The sequence below is a fragment of the Pararge aegeria genome, chromosome 16, assembly GCF_905163445.1.
Source record: "Pararge aegeria chromosome 16, ilParAegt1.1, whole genome shotgun sequence".
Classification (NCBI taxonomy): Eukaryota; Metazoa; Arthropoda; class Insecta; order Lepidoptera; family Nymphalidae; genus Pararge; species Pararge aegeria.
In genome coordinates, this window is record NC_053195.1 from 4,786,621 (window position 1) to 4,808,287 (window position 21,667).

A 21,667-nucleotide genomic window follows, 5' to 3' on the forward strand; every position below is an offset into this window, starting at 1 on the left:
ATGTCTCAAAGGAGACTGTCCGAAAATGGTGAGGTTGTAGTACTGAATAGTTGTAGTATAGAAAATAGAATGATTATGCAGATTTAGGTGCAGCTGTAACATACAAGATTGTAAACTTAATATATATAAGTGAGCTAGTCTAAAACTTCAAAAAGTGTTAATTTTTGATCACACTTCTAGAAATATGATTTGAGATTTCAACTTTGAATGCCGTCCAGAAAAATGAATTTAGATAAAAAATCAAAAACGTCAAATATTTAAGTAATTTTGAAAAAAGATCCTTAAAGAGGAGCTCATTTCTAGTAAAAAAGTTCCGGTCCCCTATATTCTATTTTTATTATTTAAAATTTTTGTTCAACGCCGAAAGTAGGTCCCCGGGCGGCCGTTACGGTTTTAGGGGAATGCTGCCTGAATCAGAATATCACACAAAATAATTAATCTAATGCTCATATTTTTAAGGCGTGATCAAGAATCAACAGGGTTTTATACTTGTTTACTAGACTATAATGGTAGGTAAATTGTAAAATTTGGTTAATATTTTTTAAATGTAAAAAAATCATTTTACAATATTTAAGAAGACTTCCACATGATGGACTTTCTCCTTTAATAGTATTTTGAAATCTTACTTATGGAATAAGTGCTCTAAGAATTTGGCACAACTTGAATTTAAAATATTATTTAAATATTGTGTGTTGTGTTGTGTGTGTATTATTTAAATAAGTGCCAGCTAATTTTTGTCTAGGTTAGGTACAACTATTATTAAATAATATACATATACATATTGTATTAAATCAAAAACTATTTATTTTAATAAAAAAAAATTTATTGTCAAATTCCTAGAAAATTGACAACCCTAGTTTAAATAATGATAATGTATGTCTAATAAAAAAAATTAATCAAATTATAACATCTATTCACCGCCTCTTATTGCTTTATATTTAGCAATTTCATTAGGGAAGGTTTTTGATAGTTCTGTCAGGAGATGGCTCTTGAAGCGTTTGTATGAGTCAATCTTTCCCTTGACCTCTTCATTTTTAGCCAAAGCTTTGTCTATACAATCCTTGGTGTACAGCTGTGGGTTGCGGCCTTGGTCTATGTAGCTGTAAAAAATTAATGCAACATTGGAATTAAAGAAGTTAAAAGCACAGCTGGAAAAGGTTGTGCCTTAGGATTTCTTTACAACTCACTATTTTGTGTGTCACACTTGGACAAAAATGTATCAAAAGAATTGCATACAATAGGCATATAAAACCGGTCATCTTCACACAAACCCAATCAAGAAGAGCAATTCAAAGTAAATAAGGGCTTGTTGGCAGCACAGTCACATTTAAAAACATATTAATGTACTGAAGCTTCTAGACTGACCCAAATATAAGCAAAATGTACAAGTAGTGTGTTTTTATTGAATATTAAATTATTAGGTTTCAGGTTTCAGTGTGTTTTAGTGATGAGTCCACTTAATACAACAAATACTTAATACTTTTTATTTTTATTTAATTTTCTATCATTTATTATTTTTCTTTTTTTTTTTTTAAATTATTAACAATGCTTAAGAATAAATTAAAAAACACTTAAAAATTTATAAAAAAAAAACTTCCACCCTCCACTTGCGGGGCTTTTGAATGCGCAAGCAACCGGTGGTCAGGGCTCCAGAGTGAGAAACCTCCTCACAATACGCGCCGTTTCAAGGACTACTGCCTTCTGTATCCGACCCTTGATCCAACAACCAAGCGAAAGCTTCTTGAGATGTTGGTCGAAGCTTTTCGCGAGAAGACGATTGACTGAAACGACGATCGGAACAACAACGGTCGACTCAACACTCCACATGGCGGTAATCTCGTGAGCAAGGTCCAAGTATTTAGATACTTTTTCCTTTTCAGCTTTCACCAGATTATCGTCATGTGGAATAGTTATGTCAACAATTATTGCACGGCGCACTGATCGATCGACTAGCACTATATCAGGTCTATTAGCTGTAATATACCTGTCAGTGATAATCGTTCGTTTTAATAATTATTACTGGACTTACTCAAAAACTTCTGTTGGTACAAGAATATCATGAACTTGAGACTTCAGCTTATCCACCTCTTGAAGTCCTGTGACTAATGATTGGCTGTAAAATAATAGGACAGATTTTAAAGACATGGTTAGGCGAAAAAATAAACGTTGGTTGACCCTCAATTATTAGAACGGATGACATCAAAGAAGTCGCAGTAAGATATGACGTTTGTTTATACATTCCTTAGTATAAAGAGTATAACATTACTTACATCTTTTGGTTCAAAACACTTTGTCCCTGTGGTTGAAAATCGCTGACAATAATACGTATCTGCCTAACGTTTTCTATGAACATTTCGAGCTGGGTCTCTAGATTTTCCAGAGAGGCAGACATAGTGGTTGATTGTTGAAAGTTATCAATGATGAAAATGTATTAGATAATTATTAAAAAAAATGCACAAATATTTGGCGGATTCGAGGTTTAATCAGAACACAAAACTGAAACACAATCATTTATCATAGACAAGGTTATTTATCCTCGATTGTCAGTTGTCACTTGTCAGATCAAAATGGCCCTCAGATTAATTTGAAAATGCAGGCCAATGAGTATATAAACACTATGTGATATAACCTTATTATGACTACCGGCGATTCTAGCCATAAACACCAATTCATGTCCGTAAATTAAAATAATAATAAAAATTCATCAGTCGGTCTTAAGGGTCTAGAATCCAAAGCTGTTAAGCAAGTTAGTTTGGTTCATCAAGTTATGATTCTATGTCTAGTGCTTAGTCTGGCTTCACGGAAGATCAGCGCTGACTCTAAACAAAAAAAGCAAACAAGAGTGAAAAAAATTTTAGGATCACACCGTACTTAGAATCTTTGAGTAGACTATAAGTTGAATTTACGTTTAGTGTGTGTATACCCATACAAAAGTCTTTCTTTCTTTCTTTCTATGTTAAAGAATAAAAAAATAAAGGCTGTATGGCCAATGATCTTTGACAGTCCTAAAGAGGAGAAATTAAAAAAAACAACATTAAAAAAAAAAAAGTATAAGATCAAAGTTGTCTCTTGTCAAATCTAAAATCTTACAAAGTACTATCAAATTTGTAGAATCAACTCATCAATATTCTAATGAAAGGGCGGGAAACTTCGTACATGGCGGACGCGGTTTTCTCAAATTTTTCTTTGATTTTACTGTAAACTCGTCTTGAAAAGGATTTGGTGTTGTTTATATTGAACTGTAACTTGGCCTGTCAATTTGTGCACACGTGTTAGTGAGATTCCGGTGTAATTTCGGTGTTTTATGTGAATTTACACAGCAGCAGAAATAGTTGTTATTGGTGATATTCGTATAAATCTAACCGTATTTGGTGTTGGTTAAATATTTATTATGTGTCTGTAGTTATAGTGTTTCCAGTAAAATGGATCTAGATACACCTCCTGAGCCGCCCGACCCGGGGGCATCAGCCTCGTCTCGCAAACGACAAGGAGAGGATACCAACGTATATGCGGCCAAAAAAACTATAACTGATCCTACTCAGGTAAACCCATCCGTTCAAAGCCTTTACATACATCCTTCCTTCACCGAAGGCGCCAAGTCATACTCTGACGATGATAATGGGCCTTTTATCGTCCAAGTCTCACGGGAAGTGGAGGACCCATCCTCTGGAGCGTCATTACGGGCTATAAATTTCGGTCAATTCTTGCACAAACACAAAATTGGTTCAATTATCCACGACGGCGTCAAAAATATAGGCCGCAACAAAATTACTGTAGAGTTTACTTCTGCCCAAGCTGCCAACAACTTTCTGGTTAGTCCAGTTTTGAAGTTATGCAAATATAGAGCTATAATTCCCACATACAACATAACCAGAATGGGGCTGGTGAAAGGAGTTCCCGTGGACTGGTCGATGGACGAGCTTGTTGATTCGCTAGAGCTCCCGCCTGGCTGTGGTGAGGTTCTGAAATCAAGGCGACTGAACAGAAAATCTGTCACAGAGGGTGTCATCACTTGGGTGCCTACCCAATCTGTTGTCCTAACCTTCAGGGGGCAAATGCTTCCTGTTAAGGTATATTCATACCACACCTCACTGCCAGTTGAAACATATAAACTTCCAACAATACAGTGCCAGAACTGCTGCCGTTTTGGCCACATTAAAACAATCTGCAGATCTAAGCCCAGATGCTACAGATGTGCTCAGCCCCATACAGGTGACTCATGTTTGGTCATCAAGGAATTATCTACATGTTTACACTGCTCTGGTAGTCATTTTGCTACTGATAAAGACTGCCCAGAATTCTCCAGGCAGCAATCTATTAAAATGGTCATGTCTCAGAATAATAAATCTTACATTGAAGCATCATCTCAGTTTCCTCCTGTCCGCAGGTCCTATGCTGAGATAACAAAAGAAATGTTTACTCCTACTAATGTAACTTCCTCCAAAACCTCCTACCGGCAAACAGTTTTCCGCTCTCCTCGTCCCCGAGCTCCTCTAGCAAAGGGCTACGATAAAAAAGCTGTTCAGACTATTGTCGGTGATTACTCCTCATCCCTTCCTAATGGATGCGCTCTCAACAACAATGTTGAGAACCCTCCCTCCCAAGGTAAAATGCTTGAGTTTATCTCCGAATTTCTACTTAGTATTGTCGCTCCATGTAGTGAAATTCCCTTACCGCCCAACGTTGCCAAAAACTTAAGCCAACTTTTTAAACTACTCCAAAATGGGCCCAATAACCCTGCTACAGTGGAACTGTAAAAGTTTACGTCCCAAGAAACATGAGTTAACCTTCATAATCCCACCATTCTTCCTCCCAAAGTCCCCCGTCCTTTGAGTGTTAAATGTTTTTTAATGTTTGTTTTCAGTCCTTATTGTAGATTTTTATGTAAATATATAGTAAGTAATAAAATTAAAGTATAATGTACAAAAAATATCCGTGTAAGATATATATGCATGTGTTGTCTGTGTCCTTAGGTTAAAGAGCTAACTAGCTAATAACAACTATTTCTTGGTACAAATTCAAAATTAACTTTTCATTAGTTTCACCGATCAATCTCCTTCGTGCCTTCTTCATCTACAAGACATTGGCGAAATACCTTGTGCCCAGTTGGCACAGACAAAAGCCATAAACAAGAATTGAATTGAATTGAAATTTGTATCTTATTTACAACACATAAAGTTGTTTATGCTTCATAAATGAAAATCAGCTGTTTGTAAATGCCAATGATAGACGAAATCATACTATAGAATTTGACAATTATAAATTAAAATGGTGCAATTATTAGAAAACATTGAGTCTAAAATTAGTGGGACGCAAAGTGCAATCGCCGGTGGAGCTTCCGGAGCTGTAACGAGGGCCATTGCACAGCCGCTGGACGTACTCAAAATAAGGTTTCAACTTCAACTTGAGCCTATACAACGAGGATCGAAGTACAGTTCGATATTACAAGCAATAGGTTCTATTGTGAGAGAAGAAGGTGTATCTGCGTTGTGGAGCGGCCACATTCCCGCGCAATTACTATCGGTAACATATGGAATTATACAGTTTTCTACGTTCGAAAGACTGACGCATACTTGTCAGCAACTGGAGCCTGGATTATATAAAACACATAAGCATATTATAACCTTTAGTAACGGAGCGATAGCCGCCACTGTTGCTACCGTCCTATCATTCCCATTTGACACTGTGAGAACAAGATTAATCGCTGAAAGAAAAACTTGTAAGGCTTATAGAGGGTTTCTGAACGCATGTACTCTTATAGTTAAGAATGAAGGCGCTCTTGCGTTATACAAAGGTATAGCACCAACAGTAGCCCAAATAGCACCTCATGCTGGTATACAATTTGCTGTGTACAAAATATTTACTGAGAGTATATTGAACAAACTTAAGTTTTTCCAACGTAGTAGTAACATTAGTGAAGCAGTTGAATCCTCTTTAATAGCAAATGTTTTAGCCGGCGGTTTTGCTGGTTTTGTATCGAAAACAGCAATATACCCATTTGATGTTATCAAAAAGAGGTTACAAATTCAAGGTTTCCAGATGTATAGAAAAGATTTTGGTAGACAGATATACTGTGATGGTTCAGTACATTGTATTAAACTGACTATTGCTGAAGAAGGTTTCCTAGCCCTGTACAAAGGGTATGGACCTAGTATATTGAAAGCAGTATTTGTTTCAGCATTACATTTTGCTGTGTATGATGAAATTAAATACTTCTTATTAAGAATGAATAAGTAGGTGAAATGTCAAAAGAAGAGGCAACTTACAAAGTGGAGTGCACTAGGCTTTTGACCAGGGTAGGCATAAAGCAGGAAGATGTCATAAAATGGAAAACCTGTTCCTATATGAGTTTATAAAAATTGTATGGTAGGCAGTGCATTTGTGCATATACAAAGTGCACGCCACTAAACCCTGATATGTAGCATAAAAATTATACTCATTTAAGTAATCATTTCTATTTCTTTTACTCAACATAATTTATTAGTAAAAGTCATTTGATAAATAATGGTGCCAGTTCTTTTCTCAATGCTCCCCGTAGGTATAGTTCTATGTTGAGAATGTCAATTTAGTTCATAGATTTTTGTGCAACAGTATTGGCACCAATATTACCCTTATTATTAGGTTAAGTGTAATCACACTAGTAAAACTGGTTCCTATTAATTTTGGGTTGAAGTAAAAATGTGTTATTTATGGATAAGTGTTAGATAGATTATAAAAAGAACCTGTGATAGTCATTTCACTTATGCAGAAAGATAGCATATCGGATCTGCCATGTGAATTATTGTAGAATTAATAATTTATTAAATCATTTAAATTATTTATATGAGCTTTCATTTACTTTGCCAGACATAAAATCTAAATCCTTATCATCTGCTGCCATATCATATAAGTTATCAACATTCTACAGCTGTCATAAGACCTCCTCTCATAGCATCAAAGTTTTAAAGCATAGATGGTAGACCCACCAAACTCCTCTAATACAGGCTGATGGGTTTTAATAATTATTATTTTCACATGTATATAATAGTGACCTAAGTCTAATAACGTTTGTGATAGTAAAAGGTTCTATGTGAGAATTGGACCCAGAACCTAGTGATTCATAGTTGAACATTTTCCTATGCAAGATGCCTTGTGCCCTGCCTTGCGACATTGGCAGGCTGCAGATGAGCTGATCTTTGATGACTTTGGGCACGGAAAAGTACTTATAATGTCTTAATGGCATTATTCGATTTTGTTGAAATAAGCTTCTTTCAATACACACGAAGAAGGTTTTCAAATAATGGTTTACAGATCTTAGGTTAATTTATGTATTTTATATTACATAGATAATTTCAAATAATTATAAGACTAAGGTTAAACCGCACTGGAGACCTGCACGATACTGCGCGACAATTTGCGTGGCATCTAAGCTCGAACCAGTCAGCCGCGTCTAACTAAGCCTCGTCGACCAATCAAAAGGCTCGCTCGAATGTGCGTTTTTTGTGATTGGTCGCACGCTGGACGTAAACTTGAACGTTGAAGATATCGCTACCAAGGATGCAGTTTTAGGCCGCGATGATGCCTTACCTAAAGGTATAAGAGTTCATAAAATCTATTAGGTACACACTAGTAGTCAATGTTGCACAATTTTGAGAGCGTAATTAAACATTTCTTTGCCTCGTTTAGCGTCAACACTCCATTTCTAATTTCTCAGTCTAATCACGCTTCCTAAGGTAATTTTGGACCTACCAATCCAAAAGTTTAAAGAATTTGTTAAAACGTTACTATACAATTAATGAATTTTTTGATGACAAGCATTCTTCGAAGCATCCGGCTCCGCTTTCATCTCTCACAAGATAGAAAAATGAATGTTAAAATGTAAGTAGTTGATGTTGATAAAAAGCAACTGCTGAGCTGCTTGCCGGCTTCTTCTCGGTAAAATCTGCCTTCTAAACCGATGATAGTCACTACAAGTTTAAAAAAGTGCTTAAATTAGGCCTACTTGAAATAAATGAATTATGTTTTTTTTTTATTCAGTTTGATCTTCGTAGTTTACCAGGACGACATATATTATTTGAATATTATATCCACTTGTGTGCCAGTGCTCTGAGAAGTTGTGGGAGAAGAACATTTTTTATCTTATCTCCGGAGATATTATTGTCTCTTGCCCATTCTAGCCGTGCTGGATCATATCTTGCAACATGTCTACCACTGTGCCCTGGACCTGAGAATCTCCGGCTACTCAGTGTTGCGCAGTTCCGCTACAAGCAGTAAAGTTCCACCTTTTTAGCTATACCTAAGTTCATGCTAGGAATTGGTGTAACAACACTAGACCCACAGACTAACTAGGTATATTTAAATTATTTCCCTAATGGAGCATCAATAAAAAAAACATCATAGTGAGAACAAAGGCCCCTGAAAACTTTGTAATTTTACCAGCCATCTTATTGTCAAGTCCATAAGTTCTGGATTAGCTCACTTTCGTTTTAAGGTTAGATTATTTTTAGCTGTTTCAATTAATTTTTGAAATGGTACTTAGGTTATCCCAGCACACAACCGCATCTTCAAAAGGAAAGTAAACTAATTCATGAACTATAAAAAAATGTCATTGTTATTTTAGATGCAACGCAAGGATCATCATCACCCGTAAGAAATAACATAACCCATATTTCGCATTAACGTATCTTTGATAGCCGGCTGTAATTCCTTCTTCATATATGTAGTAAGAAGAGTCCTTATTCCCTTCGTGAAAATATCTTCCATCTCTCGAGAAATATCCTCTACTTCATCCAAATCGTCCTCAGGTGGTCGGAACAGTTTGCTTCTTTCGTAACTTACTCTGTTATTACTTGATTCATACATATAATCCCAATTGTTAGACGTTCTACTGTCTAAGCTTTCTTCATCAGGAGAAACCTCTAAACCAGGTTCGAAAGAAAACTCATCAGAACGTCGTTTCCTTTTCAAAGGCAAGTTGTCTTTATTCTTAATCGAGTTTCTGTTGACGTACTTCTCGCAGCCATAAGCGTAAACGCTTATAAAGCCTGGTTCAACAAACTCTGAATCCGTTTTAACGTTGAATTTCCCGGGCTGCTGATTCAGCGGTCGAGTATGGAAGCCGATCCCGGCCTTCCTCAGTCTCAATATCATGTTGCAGCCATTCTCGTTGCGCTTTGCGTAGCTCGGGTAAGGATCGTACTGTAAATCTGCGTAATTTCTTCTCAGTCTTCGGCTTTGCGGTATTGCCCGATCAAGGTCGTTAGCTTCATACAAGTCCACGTTGCCACTTATGGTTAAGTCGTGGAACAGCAGCATTGTGTCAAGGGAGATGTTTCTGGGGTCGAAATAGCATTTTTCTACACGAACCCAGTTCGAATTCTGTGGTAGGCGCACACGCATCCTTGTCACATACATATCGACTGGGGCGCTCCTCAGTGATTGATGCAAACTGTATCCATTGAGATCGATGCTTTGACTCTGCGAAAGACACAATAAAACTAATTAAAAATTGTGAGTTGTGAATTCGTCAGTCGAATTTGGCGTTCATTAAGCACATTTCCTGCTCCGGCAAGCATTAGCAAATTTCCTGTGTAATTCCGGTCTTTATCACTGATATTCTATGTTACTACTTTGACGCGATGTCTTATTTACTACGGATCAGTTAGGTTCGATTTGGTAAATATTAAAGCGGTGATAGCCAAGTGGGTAGGACCTTAGCTTCAATTTCCGGGGGCCAAGTTCGAATCCCAGCAAGCACTTCTAATTCTAATTAATGTGCGTTATATATCACTTGCTTCAATGGTGAAGGAAAACATCGTAAGGAAACCTACATGCCTGAGAGTTCTCCATAACGTTCTCAAAGGTGTGTGCCTTAACCCTTTCTCATTGTGAGAGGAGACTCGTGCCAAGTAGTGGGCCGATAATGGGTTGACATGATGAGGTAAATATAACGTTATTCTGTCATATGGATTCTCAGTTATAGCCCGGAGTTAGACAGTTAACGCCGACACTCTCTGTGTTTTGAAAGACAAAAAATTGGTACTACAACAAACGAACATTGGAGTTTAGCGGTAAATTATTCTTTGACGACCTTCCCGGCGGAGCTGCCGAGGTTAGCTTGTTCTCATCATTTATGACGATCTTCAATATTTAATAAGGAACAGAGTAACCGTTCACCGTTATGGGCGGGGCACATAGCTCAGAGAACCGATAGACGTTCGGAGTCCAAGGTGCTGGAATAGAGACCTCGTTAAACGCAGCGCTGCAAGACCCCCTCCTCCCCCCACGAGGTGGACGGATGACATCAAACGACTCGCAGGGAGCCGCTGGACTTCAGCGGCACAAGTCCGTGGTATTTGAAATTCCCTAAAAAAGACCTACTAACGGTTGACTTCCAGCAACGGACGTCAACTTGTTGATATGGTGATGATTCCTAGTGGGTGAAGAACTCGTATTTTGAGCTTAGATTTGTGACATCTCTGCCATTATTGCAATTATTTTCATACAACTCTATCCACTCCATCCTACCTTATGCTTTGTGTTGTGTAGTGTTGATAATACAGAAGATAGATATTAATAGACGTAGTTTACCAATGGTGTGTCCAAACTTTTTGGCTGATTCCTCTTTCTTCTTTTAAGTTGCTCCAATGCTGATTCTAGGCGCGCCGAACATCGATCCCCTGCTATCGGGACGTTCGGTAATGGTTGTAAGCTAGACCCCATCGGTCTATCGTACCTCTTCATTTCGAAGAGAGGAAGAAATCTTGAACCTGAAAAAAAACAAAGAGATTTGATATTTTTAAAAAACATCGGCCAAGTTCGAATCTGAGGTTTAACTTTAACGGCCGATTGGCTCAGCGGGCAGTGATCCTGCTTTCTGAGTCCAAGGCTGTGGGTTCGATTCCCACAACTTGAAAATGTTTATGTGATGAACTTGAATGGTTTTCAGGGTCTGGTTGTTTATCTATTATAAGTAAGTATTTATGAATATTATTCATAAAAAGATTCATTAGTAATTATCTTGTGTACCCAATACCCATAGCACATTTTACGCTTACTTTGGGGCTAGATGGCGATGTGTGTATTGTTGTAATATGTATATTTATTTATTTAACTTTGTTACTAGAAAAAAGACAAAAAGATAGTTATTTGGTTTGTCAAATTATTTAACAGCCTCAAAATCATCGAACAGCACATATGTTTCTTTGTAAAGGAATACTCGCTTTGAAAATTTTGGCGATAAAGTAGATTTATATGGCCGTTCACCTGTTTACAAGAAAATGCTTCTATATTTTTTTGCGTTTTACGCCATGTTTCTTTTAAACTTATGTTCTACATCTGTTATATGCCTACAAGGCGATTGACAAAATTTATACAACAGGTTAATGAAAACCAAAATAATACTTCCCAGGCTTTACACAGGTTAGAGGCACATTATATACTGTCTCTGACACTTAACTGTGACTATGAAAACCTAGTAGTTTTTGAGTAAACCACTGCCATAGTTTTTACTGAAAGAAATCAGAAACATCCCATTATTAGGAAACAGTTAGAATGTTTTGAATTCGTTTGTAAGGAAAAATATATATGCTTCTTTTTATACAATTTTTACAGGGTTATTCCTTTTGAAAGACTTATGTTGACGTGCCAACAGTAAACGTGCATCGGTTCATATTATGATCATTGTCACCATCACCCTCAGTCCATTTTTAATGTTTCTATGCTGGACATAAGCTCTCATAGCAGAGAGGGAAATAGAAATACACTTATGAATCCTTCAATATCAGTCGTAATTCTTTTACTCGTTGTATATATTGATAAGTCCTTGACTACAATCTCACCTGGTAGTAAGTGATGATGCATTCTAAGATAGTCACGGGCTAGCCTGTCAAGGACATGGCAGCTATGTCATACCCAAACCCGCATTCGGCTTCCACGTGATATCGTACCGGAACGCTATTTTGCTAAGCAGGAGGTCTTTGACGGACGGTGGTAAGGAGATACGGCCGAAGCATCCCACTAGAACCGACTAGAGAAAATTCAGAAATTATAAATTTCCAAATCACCCCTGCCGGGAATCGAACCCGGGACATACCACCTAAATACACTACGCTAACCGCTGCACCAGGGGGGTCGTCAAAATGTATATGGCAATTGTGTGACCGGGATTTACCATGAAAATTAAGCTTAATTTGCTGTACTCCGTGAAAAGCAGTAGAATCTTTTCATCGACGTCATCATCATATCAACCAATTACCGGCCCACTATAGGGGACGAGTCTCCTCCCACAATTAGAAGGGGTTAAGTCCACCACGCTGGTCCAGTGCGGATTGGTGGACTTAATCTTTATACTGAACACAAAACAGATCTTCGGCAATTTTTTTTATTTATTTATTTATACTCTTTATTTGTACACCACTCAGAAAAACGAGACAAAAAAAAAGAACAAACACATAAGGAATGAAGCAGGATACAAAAGGCGGCCTTATCGCTAAGTAGCGATCTCTGCCAGGCAACCTTAGGATTAGGAAAACTAAAAAGAAAACAAATAAACACTATTTAGTACATACATACGAATATCTACATACTAAACCAGACTACAAAAATAAAAAATACTATTGATAAATATAAAAAAATAATATACTAATACATATCTTAATATACCATAAATACTTAAATATGAGCTTGAGTAGATAAATAAATAATAATAGTAGTCTTTACGGAGCGAGATAATGAGCCACAGCATTTTTAAATATGCTCAATGACTTCGACTGTCTTATGCTCAATGGGATTGCATTCCACAATTCAGTAGCTTTGACAGTGAACGAATGCTTATAAAACTTCGTTTTGTGGAACGGCATGCTCAAAGTCAGCGCACGACTCAATCTAAGTTCAGACTGCACTCCAAGAAATTTAAACTTCTCCTGTAACGGCAATGTACTCTCTACGCACGTTTCGTTCCGACACCGGAGCAAGCTCAGGAGATGTTCACTTTACAGTGAATAATTCAGTTCAACAATTTAACACCATGCAGATTCCACTGCTTTACGCTTCTAACCAATATGACTGAGATTAAGCATTTTGTCTAACAGTTAAGTAGTTCGGTAGCAAACAATTATAAACTACTTAATAAATTAGTGGAGGAAATATGTAGATCTAACGGGTACAAGAGCAAATAGCGATATTATTAGATAAAAAAAGGAAAGTTTACGCGCAATTATTTTCCATAGCGTTCGTACCTTTTCACTTCTATTGTCTCGTGCTTAGAACCGTGAAATGGCAGACGACAAACGTCGAGATTTTATTCACAAAATACAGATAAAATACTTATTTTATAACACAGTATTTTGGTTATTTATTATCCCATGACGAAACCCCCTAGAACTAGGAGGGCAATGCTCTGGGGACCCTAAGCTAAAAGGGCGCCTCAGCCTCCACGAAGGACATCTCAAAAAGCTATAATAAGTATAAAATAAATAATTGTAGTAAAAGAATTTCTTATTTTTAAAATGACCCCCGAACTACAAATCTCGGAAGGCTCGAACTGAAATCACAACATTTTTAAATAAGTAGCTATAATTCAAATTTAAATTTTCTTTATTCATATAAGTATACCTGTCACAGGCACTTATGAAGCGTTCATACAATATGTTCACATAATTGTAAGGTGATAACTTCGTTCGCCAACTTAAACCTAAAACTACGAGGGTTCCAAACGCGCCCTGGTCTAAGAAGAGCCCACAACAAACTTAGCCGGGTATTTTTTTTTGTTATCACCATTTCACAGTAAATTAATATTAGGCTATGAAGTTAGAGCAATTCACACCCAAGCTTTTTTATCGTTTAAGTAATCCTAAACATTATAATAGGATTTTTCTGTAAGCTTACAGTTTATATAAACTTTGAACTTATTGATCTTCAAAGATTTCTTTCGGTAATTTGTTATAAAATAATATAAAATTGCCCTTGAATGAATTAGGAATTTTATGTAGCCTAGGAAACTGCACAATGAGTTTATTTTTGCTTCTAATATTTTTACTCATTGTAACAGCAGGGCTATTCTGGAAGATCGTTTTTGTAACTCGACAGCTAAATCGGCAATGAGTTTGCAAATTCGTATTATATACACTGTGGATAATGGATATATGTCCACACGTGTGCCCATGCTCGGAAGGTGGATATAATTGCGGGAGGGGATACATATTTTATCCTTTCCCCGTGGAGAAAATGTCTCCTGCCCATCGAAACACGTATCCCCGGTCAATGTCACAAAGTACTTATTCTAATCAGTGCTCATGGTTTTGGCAAATATTTTTTTCGATGCCTGTTATGTCTATCCCCTGTCAAGAGATATATAAAGAACGAGTCCACCTGCTCATGCACGGGATTATGGAATATGAGAAGTGTACACCTGTTTATTATTACACATATATTATTTGGATTTTAATTCCACTTGTGCGCCAGTGCTCCGAGAGTTGATAAAGCTGTGGGAGAAGATACATTTGTATCCTAAACCGATGAGATAATTGTCCTCTGCCCATGCTAGGCGTGCTGGTCTAAGAGGAGTCCACAAACTTAGCCGGGGCTATGCGTTTATTATCGCTATCCCTATCCACTAATACTAATATTATAAATGTCATTGTAAGTTTGTTTGTTACGCTTTCACGCAAAAACTACTAAACCGATCGTCAAGGAACTTTGTACACATATTCTTGGAAGTGTTAGAAGTAATATAGGATACTTTTTATCTCGACAATAAGCTCGGTTCCTTTGGGAGAGGGGATGAAAGTGTTTGACGATTTTACACAATAACTCCGACAAATTATAACAATTTTAAATAATTATTTTTGTACTGTAGAGGTTATAATATGTGTTTAATTTTGCCCAAACTGTGTAAGATCTGATGAATGTGGTTGGAGATAGAGGACAGAACTCCTCAGCGGACAGCAGCAAACCCCTCAAAAGGCTTAGCTATACTGAATACTTGAATTTTTTTTAGAACTACAACAACTAAATTAATTGCCACATCTTAAAACGCGAACGAAATAGAACGCAGACGCGGGCAACAGCTAGTATATTATATATATTAAGCGGTAATAGCGCGTTAAAAATATCACTTGCTTCAACGATAAGGGAAAATATCGTGAGGAAACCTGCATGCTTGAGAGTGTTACATAATGTTGTCTGGGGTCCACCAATCCGCTCTGGGCCAGCGTGGTGGACTACCGCCCTAACCACTTCTCACTGAGCACAACCGTGCTCTGTAGCGGGCCGGTAATGGGTTGACGAGAATTAATAAATTAAGTAAATGTATAATATGTATCAAGTTGAGCAGCGCAATGCTGCCAGCATCTTAGGAACTGTGCGCTCGCTGCGGTGGTTTCGAGGACGTTTTAGATTTAATTTAGTTTTAAATAGTTTATTTTAGGTTATATTTATAAAACAATTAGTTTATTCTAAGTTATATTTATAAAACAAATGTGAAAGTTAATTTTTCCAAATAAATAGTTATTCTTCGTTAGCGGTTTATCGTACTTACATTAAAAAATGAAAAAACGTTATAAATATTAAAGATTAAAAAACTCAAGTAGAGTTTTTAGAGATTATCCCAATCCTGGCAAAAGGTTTCTGTAAAGTGCCTAGTGAAATAGACGCAGCCCGAAGATCCTGGAAGACGTGCCAATACAACTTAATAGCCTAGGAGGCTGTGTGAAGACGTGGAAGCAGTTGGCAAAGTTAAAATCATATTTTACATATTATGCTAATAATATTAATAAATGTTTATGCTTTGCGTTTTATTTGAAGACCTAAAATTTTTTTTGAAGCCGAAGTGCTATTATAAGATATTTAATATCTTTGAATATAGTATCGATCAACTCTTTCGACAACCGGTAACACAAAGTCGGTAGGACAAAGTCTTTGTGCATATGAAATAATTGAAATTTACGAATCTCAGTTGCTTGGCGTCGACTTTCAATACAATCTAATGAGCCGTGGTTTTAATAATAGCTACAATTAACTTAAATGTTACAAAAATAACCGAAAAAGAACTCGATTGCTCTTGACTAACTTTTTGTTTGACAACTTGATACGAGTTTCGAAGGAGAGTAATTCGACGATCGAGACCTTACCGAATACCAAACCTCATCGCATAATTTCAAATTAGCCGGAATATACAGTTTATCTCTCCGCCGCATCCGGCAGTGCGGCGCCACCTTTACTATCGAGTTATAGAAAATACGAATTTCCAAACTCATCGCGGATTTAGCTGTCGAGTTACAAACACGTCCTTACAGAGTAGCAGGTGTTTAGAGAATATCATATCAAGGTTATGAGAGATCGCTTTCGAAGTGATCTTTCTCACTTGAGTGAGCTTCGATATCGAGCTGGCATTATTAATAGCCTTGCAGTCCATTTTCTTTTTAAATTTGTTATATTTTCAAATATGTACTGATGCACCGTCATTATTTTAAATTCTTTAAATTTATCCCTTTTACGACTCTCTTGGGTATTTGCCTATTTACTATTTAGGTTTCCTTTTAGCTGCCTTTTCCATACAGAATATTGTATTGATATTACAGAGGTACTTTTATATTAGGTCGGATGGTGAGATTTCAAACTATGACCGCTATGATTTCAGTCCGCTACCTAAAGCACTGCTTGACTGGCTATAATTTAAATGATGTGAAAAAAAATAATTTGAAATGGAAAGCGTGTGAACTGCGTTACTTCCATTGCAATTCGTAGGTATTCAAAAGTGTGGGTTTTTTTTTAAATTGTTACGTCATGTTTTAGTGTTGTAACAACTCTGGTCTAGCTTTATGTCAGGGAATGTCGTCTACCACTATAAGAATTTTAGTGTCTTGCTGCTGGACAGAGGCTTCACAAAAATTCCAAATTCATTTATTTCAAGTAGGTCCAGTTTATAAGCGTTTTTGAAACGTCAAGTCAGTCTGTTTGTAGTGACTCTACCACCGGTTCGGTAGGCAGATTCCACCGAGAAGACCCGGCAAGAAACTCAGCAGATTGCTATTTTTCAACTTCATTTTACAGTTTACAATCTTTTAAATTTGTACTGACTATGCATACTCGTTTATAAAGAGTATTGTTTTGTCTTACAAATACTACTTATATTGTAATAAATATATTGTGAGGTTAACGTAAGTTAATATTTCTTTAAATTTTTCAAGGAGGGATTCACGTGTTTTAAGTTTATATATTGACCGTACAGCTCTTTTCACACTATGAAAGTACGCAAAGTAAACAAGAATTGCTGTTTCTACGTCAGTAATCACAGTCATAGAATATAGCACAGACCCACCAAGCTGCTCCAACGCGGGCTGGCAGGTTTAACCACACGTACAATACATACCATCACTCCCATAAAATCGTTCATTAAAGCAATTGCAACACAGGTGCAATCACTGCAAAAAAGCAAACCGCGAATTTCGTAATCTGTGGATTTTGGATGGTTGCTGTCCTGAACCGTGCAGTCCTTTTGAGATTAAATTAATTAAACTAACATGACATAAATACTTTTTTTCTCGGGAAAAGGAAAGTTCCCGCGGAGACTTTTGAAATTTAAACCGAGCGGAAGAAGCCGTGCACTTCGTATTAGCTAACAAAACGTATGTTCAATTCAATTCAATTCTTGTCTATGGCTTTTGTCTGTGCTTACTGGGCACAAGGTACTTCGCCAATGTTTTGTAGATGGAGAAGGCGCGAAGGAGATCGATCGGTGAAACTAATGAAAGGTTAATATTGAATATGTACCAAGAAATAAATAGTTGTAATTAGCTTGTTAGTTCATAACCTAAGACATCACAGACAACACAAATATGAATATGTTATAACACAGAACTTTACATATATGTAAAGAACTCTTTTCTCGAGTTCGTATATCGAACCTTTTCGTAAATATCACCAGTGTTTTTTACAGTCATAAGTGACATTTAAAAGGATATTTTAGAAGTTTTTTTTTAAGAAGAATAATTTGATTTAAAGGTTAAATATTGTTTCTTGTATTTTCACAGAAACGCAATTTTGTCTTTATTTCAACTATCAATTGAAGGGGATATTATAAACATTATTATATACATTATACTTTAATTGTATGACTTACTATATATTTACATAACAATCTACATATAATAAGGACTGAAGAAAAATATTAACAAAAATTTAACACTGAAAGGACGGGGGACTTTGGGAGGAAGAAAAAATGTATGTTAGACAAATGTCGTCACAGGTGTTAATTTTTATCATCAGAACCAAATTGATTTGATATGTTACTATGGCTTGGAAGGAACTACCACTCTCGTATTTATAAGCTTACTGCTAAGAACAATGAATTATTTTTTTCTCTGAGATTCTCCTTGGCCACACAAAATAAAATATTTTGGTGACATCCAAAGAAGCCGGGAATCAGGTTTACACAGAATAAAGAACATACAGAATCCGTGTACAGGACCATTATTAAAGCACCAAGAACCACTCCACTTTAGTAGTATTTTTCGAACCGGCGGTGTGACTACACTTCATTCCATTTAACTGTTGACAGTAATTATTTGAGAAGAAGAAATACTTTATTGCAGACAAACATTAAAATATACATAAAATAAAGAATAAACAAAAGAACAAGCAATCTCTTACAGGCAACCTCTGGCAGAAGGAAAAGCTGCAAGACCTTTTACCTCTGTTCTAAACGTTTACCCACCATAAAATGGGGAAAATGGGAAAATATTGTTCATTACGCGGGTTTAAGTGAGTTGTGCGCGTGGCGGTTTCACTGTTTTTGGACACAATGGGCCATGTATTTTTTTGATTCTTTGCAGGTTTTGAAAAGCAGGCAAAACAGGTTTCAGGAAAGTTTGAAAGGTATTCCACAGCTTCCTTAAACATACCTAAGTAGGTTTCAGCGGCTGGTTTACCTTACCTACACGAGTTGAATTTTGCACTAAGGAATGCGTTAATATTATTTTTACACGCTAAGGGGGTGAAAAGAGAATACTTCATAGTAAAGTAAGTTAAATTAAAAAAAAAATTGGTTGCCTGTAAAGTCGGTATACGGGCGAAAGTCTTACGTGACAACGACTTTGAGTGGTAAAATAATTTTAATGTGAATATTCATTCGTATAGTAGGAAGAAGGATGAAATAATAGTAACAATTTAAAACATTTATTTATACAAAGAATTATATTTAAAACATTAATTTATACAAAGAATCTCGCACTGAATTTCATATTAACAAAATTTTATTTTTACCTTTACACATACATACGTATTTATATACAAATATACATACAATAACTTGCAATACATTTGCGTACAATGAAACAGCGTTTACTACAAAGGGACGCGTGCCTTTCACTTTTTATGTCTGTCTCTCTCACTCTTAGGCGGGCTAACCATGCCCGAGTGGAAGGGACGCGTGCCTCTCACTCGCTCTCATTGTGAGCGCATAACGTGAGCGGAGCGTAACGCAGTTTCTTGAAGTGTCATCCGGCAAACCAATTTATAAGACGTTGTCACGTCAAAAAACCTTTATTCAATCAGAAAATACATGTATACCTTTAAAAGTTTCATTTCCGTTCGGAATTTGAAAGTGTAGGTACACACAGTAGGGATTTTATTTTTTACCTTTGCATTTGTACGGTTTTTTTAAATTGACAGTTCTTTTAAACTAATGTTCGACAGCTGTTAAGTATTGCTTATGGAGGGTAGAGGTAAGGAGAGTCATCTTATATGGGAGAAAAGTTGAAAAAGTGTCCAGTTGTTGCGCTAAATAACAGTTCAAAAATCCTCCACAATGGCGCTGGTGGATGCACTTGGTATGGTATGAATGTAGCAATCGTAGATGAATTGAAGTATGCCGAGTTAAAAAATTTAATGTCATTATCGACTAAAGTAGTTAATTATTGAGAATTTCAACAACTTACGTTGTACAAAATATTGTGGTAAATATAACCTTACTTCCTTGTATCTCCATACTTCCTTGTTTATTTTTTAAGCCTACTCTAACAATATTTATATTTGGCGCTTCTTTTAAGAGTTACCCTGATGCAAATTTGGCGCCATCCTAATTTAATACATTTTGACGACACTTTTTCATATACACAGATGACTCTCCTTACCTCTACCCTCCATAGTATAGCTGTATGTATAAGTATTGATGAAGACTACTATAGAAACGGGCCAACTTGTTAGGGCATATCACACCCATCCCAAACACCCATACCAAAATTCAGAATTTAAAAATTCTTTGCCCTATTTTTTATCTAAAAGGAATAGGAGATCATAGACTAGGAAAGAGACTCCTTAAATAAAAGTAAACTTACTTTTCTCTGATTCGGAGTCTGGCAACTCATTGTCACTAGCCGAAGCAGTTTTCACAAATAAAATGAACATCCACCAAAATTTCACCATTTTCACTGTAACAGACATACATCAAACGTTAAATTTATGTACAAAAGACTTTTAGCAGGTGTCTTGCGTAAAAAAATAAGTGTCCAAATTTAGCGCGAAACTGAACAATGGCTTCCTCTCACTACGAATTCGAAATACGAAATAAAATATGGAAGTGAAGAATCAAGAGACAATAAGAAGTGCAGCCAGTGGAAAACGATCCCCGCTCATTCTTAGACATTCTAGGCACCGTGGGAGCGGACCGACGACATGTCGCTAGACAAATTGAGCATTAAGTAGACAATTATGTAGTCATTTCACCTCCCACACGTCGAACAAACATGTGGAGTGGCATTTATCGACAATTATCATATTATGAGGTTAGAACTGAATTCTATCCGGTTCATTATGTCTAGAATAGAATAGAATAGAATAGAAAAACTTTATTGCAACACAACACAATAGGAAAAATACAAGGAAAAGAGTAATAGTACTTAGTGCTAGGGTGCAAAGGCGGCCTTATCACTAAAAGTGATCTTTTAAAGGCAACCTGAGCGTACGAAGCCGATTAAAAAGTGAAAAGTCTAGATCAAAACATTGCCATATATTAATCGTCGTACCTAAGTTGTCGCAAGCTTTTTGACTTAGGCATATGCCTAAACAAGCAATCAATCAATTTATTATTGTTTAGACAACAATCATAGCCTATAACAGTCCACTGCTAGACTAAAGGCCTCTCCAAACGGAAGTTTTTGCCCATATTCACCATTCACCACGCTGGGTTCGACCAGACGGGTTGACAATCGCAGCAGATGGTAATTGTAGAACTGAGGACGCTGATGCCCGTTCCCCATTATTTTCTCTTAGTTGCCTCTCGACACTCGCGGGAAGAGAGGTGAGGACAACTGTTTTCTGATCAGCCACCGTCACCACACGACAAGTTGTTAAGACCATCTGCTCTTAAACATAACTTGTTGATGTTTGCTGGATGACACGCTAAAATACATCAAATAAAACCTCTCAATCTTTTAATCTCCAAATGTCGTCGTGAGCAATGGGAAAGTCCTATATATAAAAGTACTCTAGTCGCGACAGTCGTGAAAGACAAAAAGTTGTGGAACAAAAAGTACATAGCGTGTTATTTTGTATCTATTCTTTAGTTAAAAGTTATTGTTCTTAGTTTTCCGTGGCTCAAATATGTTGAGGACCTACTTTAGTTTATGGTGGCAATGGCGGATGAAGGGGTTATTAGAGCGAGAACGATGTTTTAGATAATTGTAATTTG

At 36.6% G+C, this 21,667-nt stretch overlaps 3 protein-coding genes across 3 annotated transcripts; 1 reads left to right on the forward strand and 2 right to left on the reverse strand.

Moving 5' to 3' along the window:
- Positions 1–779: 779 nt before the first annotated feature.
- On the reverse strand, positions 780–2,518 carry LOC120630439 (mediator of RNA polymerase II transcription subunit 10). The gene is made up of 3 exons (XM_039899676.1): positions 2,271–2,518; positions 2,030–2,113; positions 780–1,100 (listed from the first exon to the last, which is right to left on the reverse strand). The coding sequence occupies exons 1-3, from the start codon at positions 2,390–2,392 to the stop codon at positions 911–913; spliced, it is 396 nt and encodes a 131-aa protein (XP_039755610.1). The 5' UTR covers positions 2,393–2,518; the 3' UTR covers positions 780–910.
- A 2,718-nt stretch (positions 2,519–5,236) lies between these two features.
- LOC120630402 (mitochondrial thiamine pyrophosphate carrier-like) lies at positions 5,237–6,819 on the forward strand. Its single transcript, XM_039899627.1, has one exon. The coding sequence runs from the start codon at positions 5,269–5,271 to the stop codon at positions 6,235–6,237; it is 969 nt and encodes a 322-aa protein (XP_039755561.1). The 5' UTR covers positions 5,237–5,268; the 3' UTR covers positions 6,238–6,819.
- Positions 6,820–8,619: 1,800 nt separating this feature from the next.
- LOC120630682 lies at positions 8,620–20,403 on the reverse strand. The gene is made up of 3 exons (XM_039899957.1): positions 20,316–20,403; positions 10,570–10,748; positions 8,620–9,456 (listed from the first exon to the last, which is right to left on the reverse strand). The coding sequence occupies exons 1-3, from the start codon at positions 20,401–20,403 to the stop codon at positions 8,620–8,622; spliced, it is 1,104 nt and encodes a 367-aa protein (XP_039755891.1).
- Between the last annotated feature and the right edge of the window lie 1,264 nt (positions 20,404–21,667).

What these genes read in the sequence shown, in the direction of transcription:
- LOC120630439 (XM_039899676.1), bottom strand. Translation starts at nt 2,392, where the DNA reads ATGTCTGCCTCTCTGGAAAATCTAGAGACCCAGCTCGAAATGTTCATA. An exon ending in AGTGTTTTGAACCAAAAGAT is followed by an intron (nt 2,114 to 2,270) that starts GTAAGTAATGTT and finishes ATTATTTTACAG; the next exon opens with CCAATCATTAGTCACAGGAC. An exon ending in GTACCAACAGAAGTTTTTGA is followed by an intron (nt 1,101 to 2,029) that starts GTAAGTCCAGTA and finishes AATTTTTTACAG; the next exon opens with CTACATAGACCAAGGCCGCA.
- LOC120630402 (XM_039899627.1), top strand. Translation starts at nt 5,269, where the DNA reads ATGGTGCAATTATTAGAAAACATTGAGTCTAAAATTAGTGGGACGCAA.
- LOC120630682 (XM_039899957.1), bottom strand. Translation starts at nt 20,403, where the DNA reads ATGGTGAAATTTTGGTGGATGTTCATTTTATTTGTGAAAACTGCTTCG. An exon ending in AGACTCCGAATCAGAGAAAA is followed by an intron (nt 10,749 to 20,315) that starts GTAAGTTTACTT and finishes GTTTTTTTTCAG; the next exon opens with GTTCAAGATTTCTTCCTCTC. An exon ending in AAAGTTTGGACACACCATTG is followed by an intron (nt 9,457 to 10,569) that starts GTAAACTACGTC and finishes TGTCTTTCGCAG; the next exon opens with AGTCAAAGCATCGATCTCAA.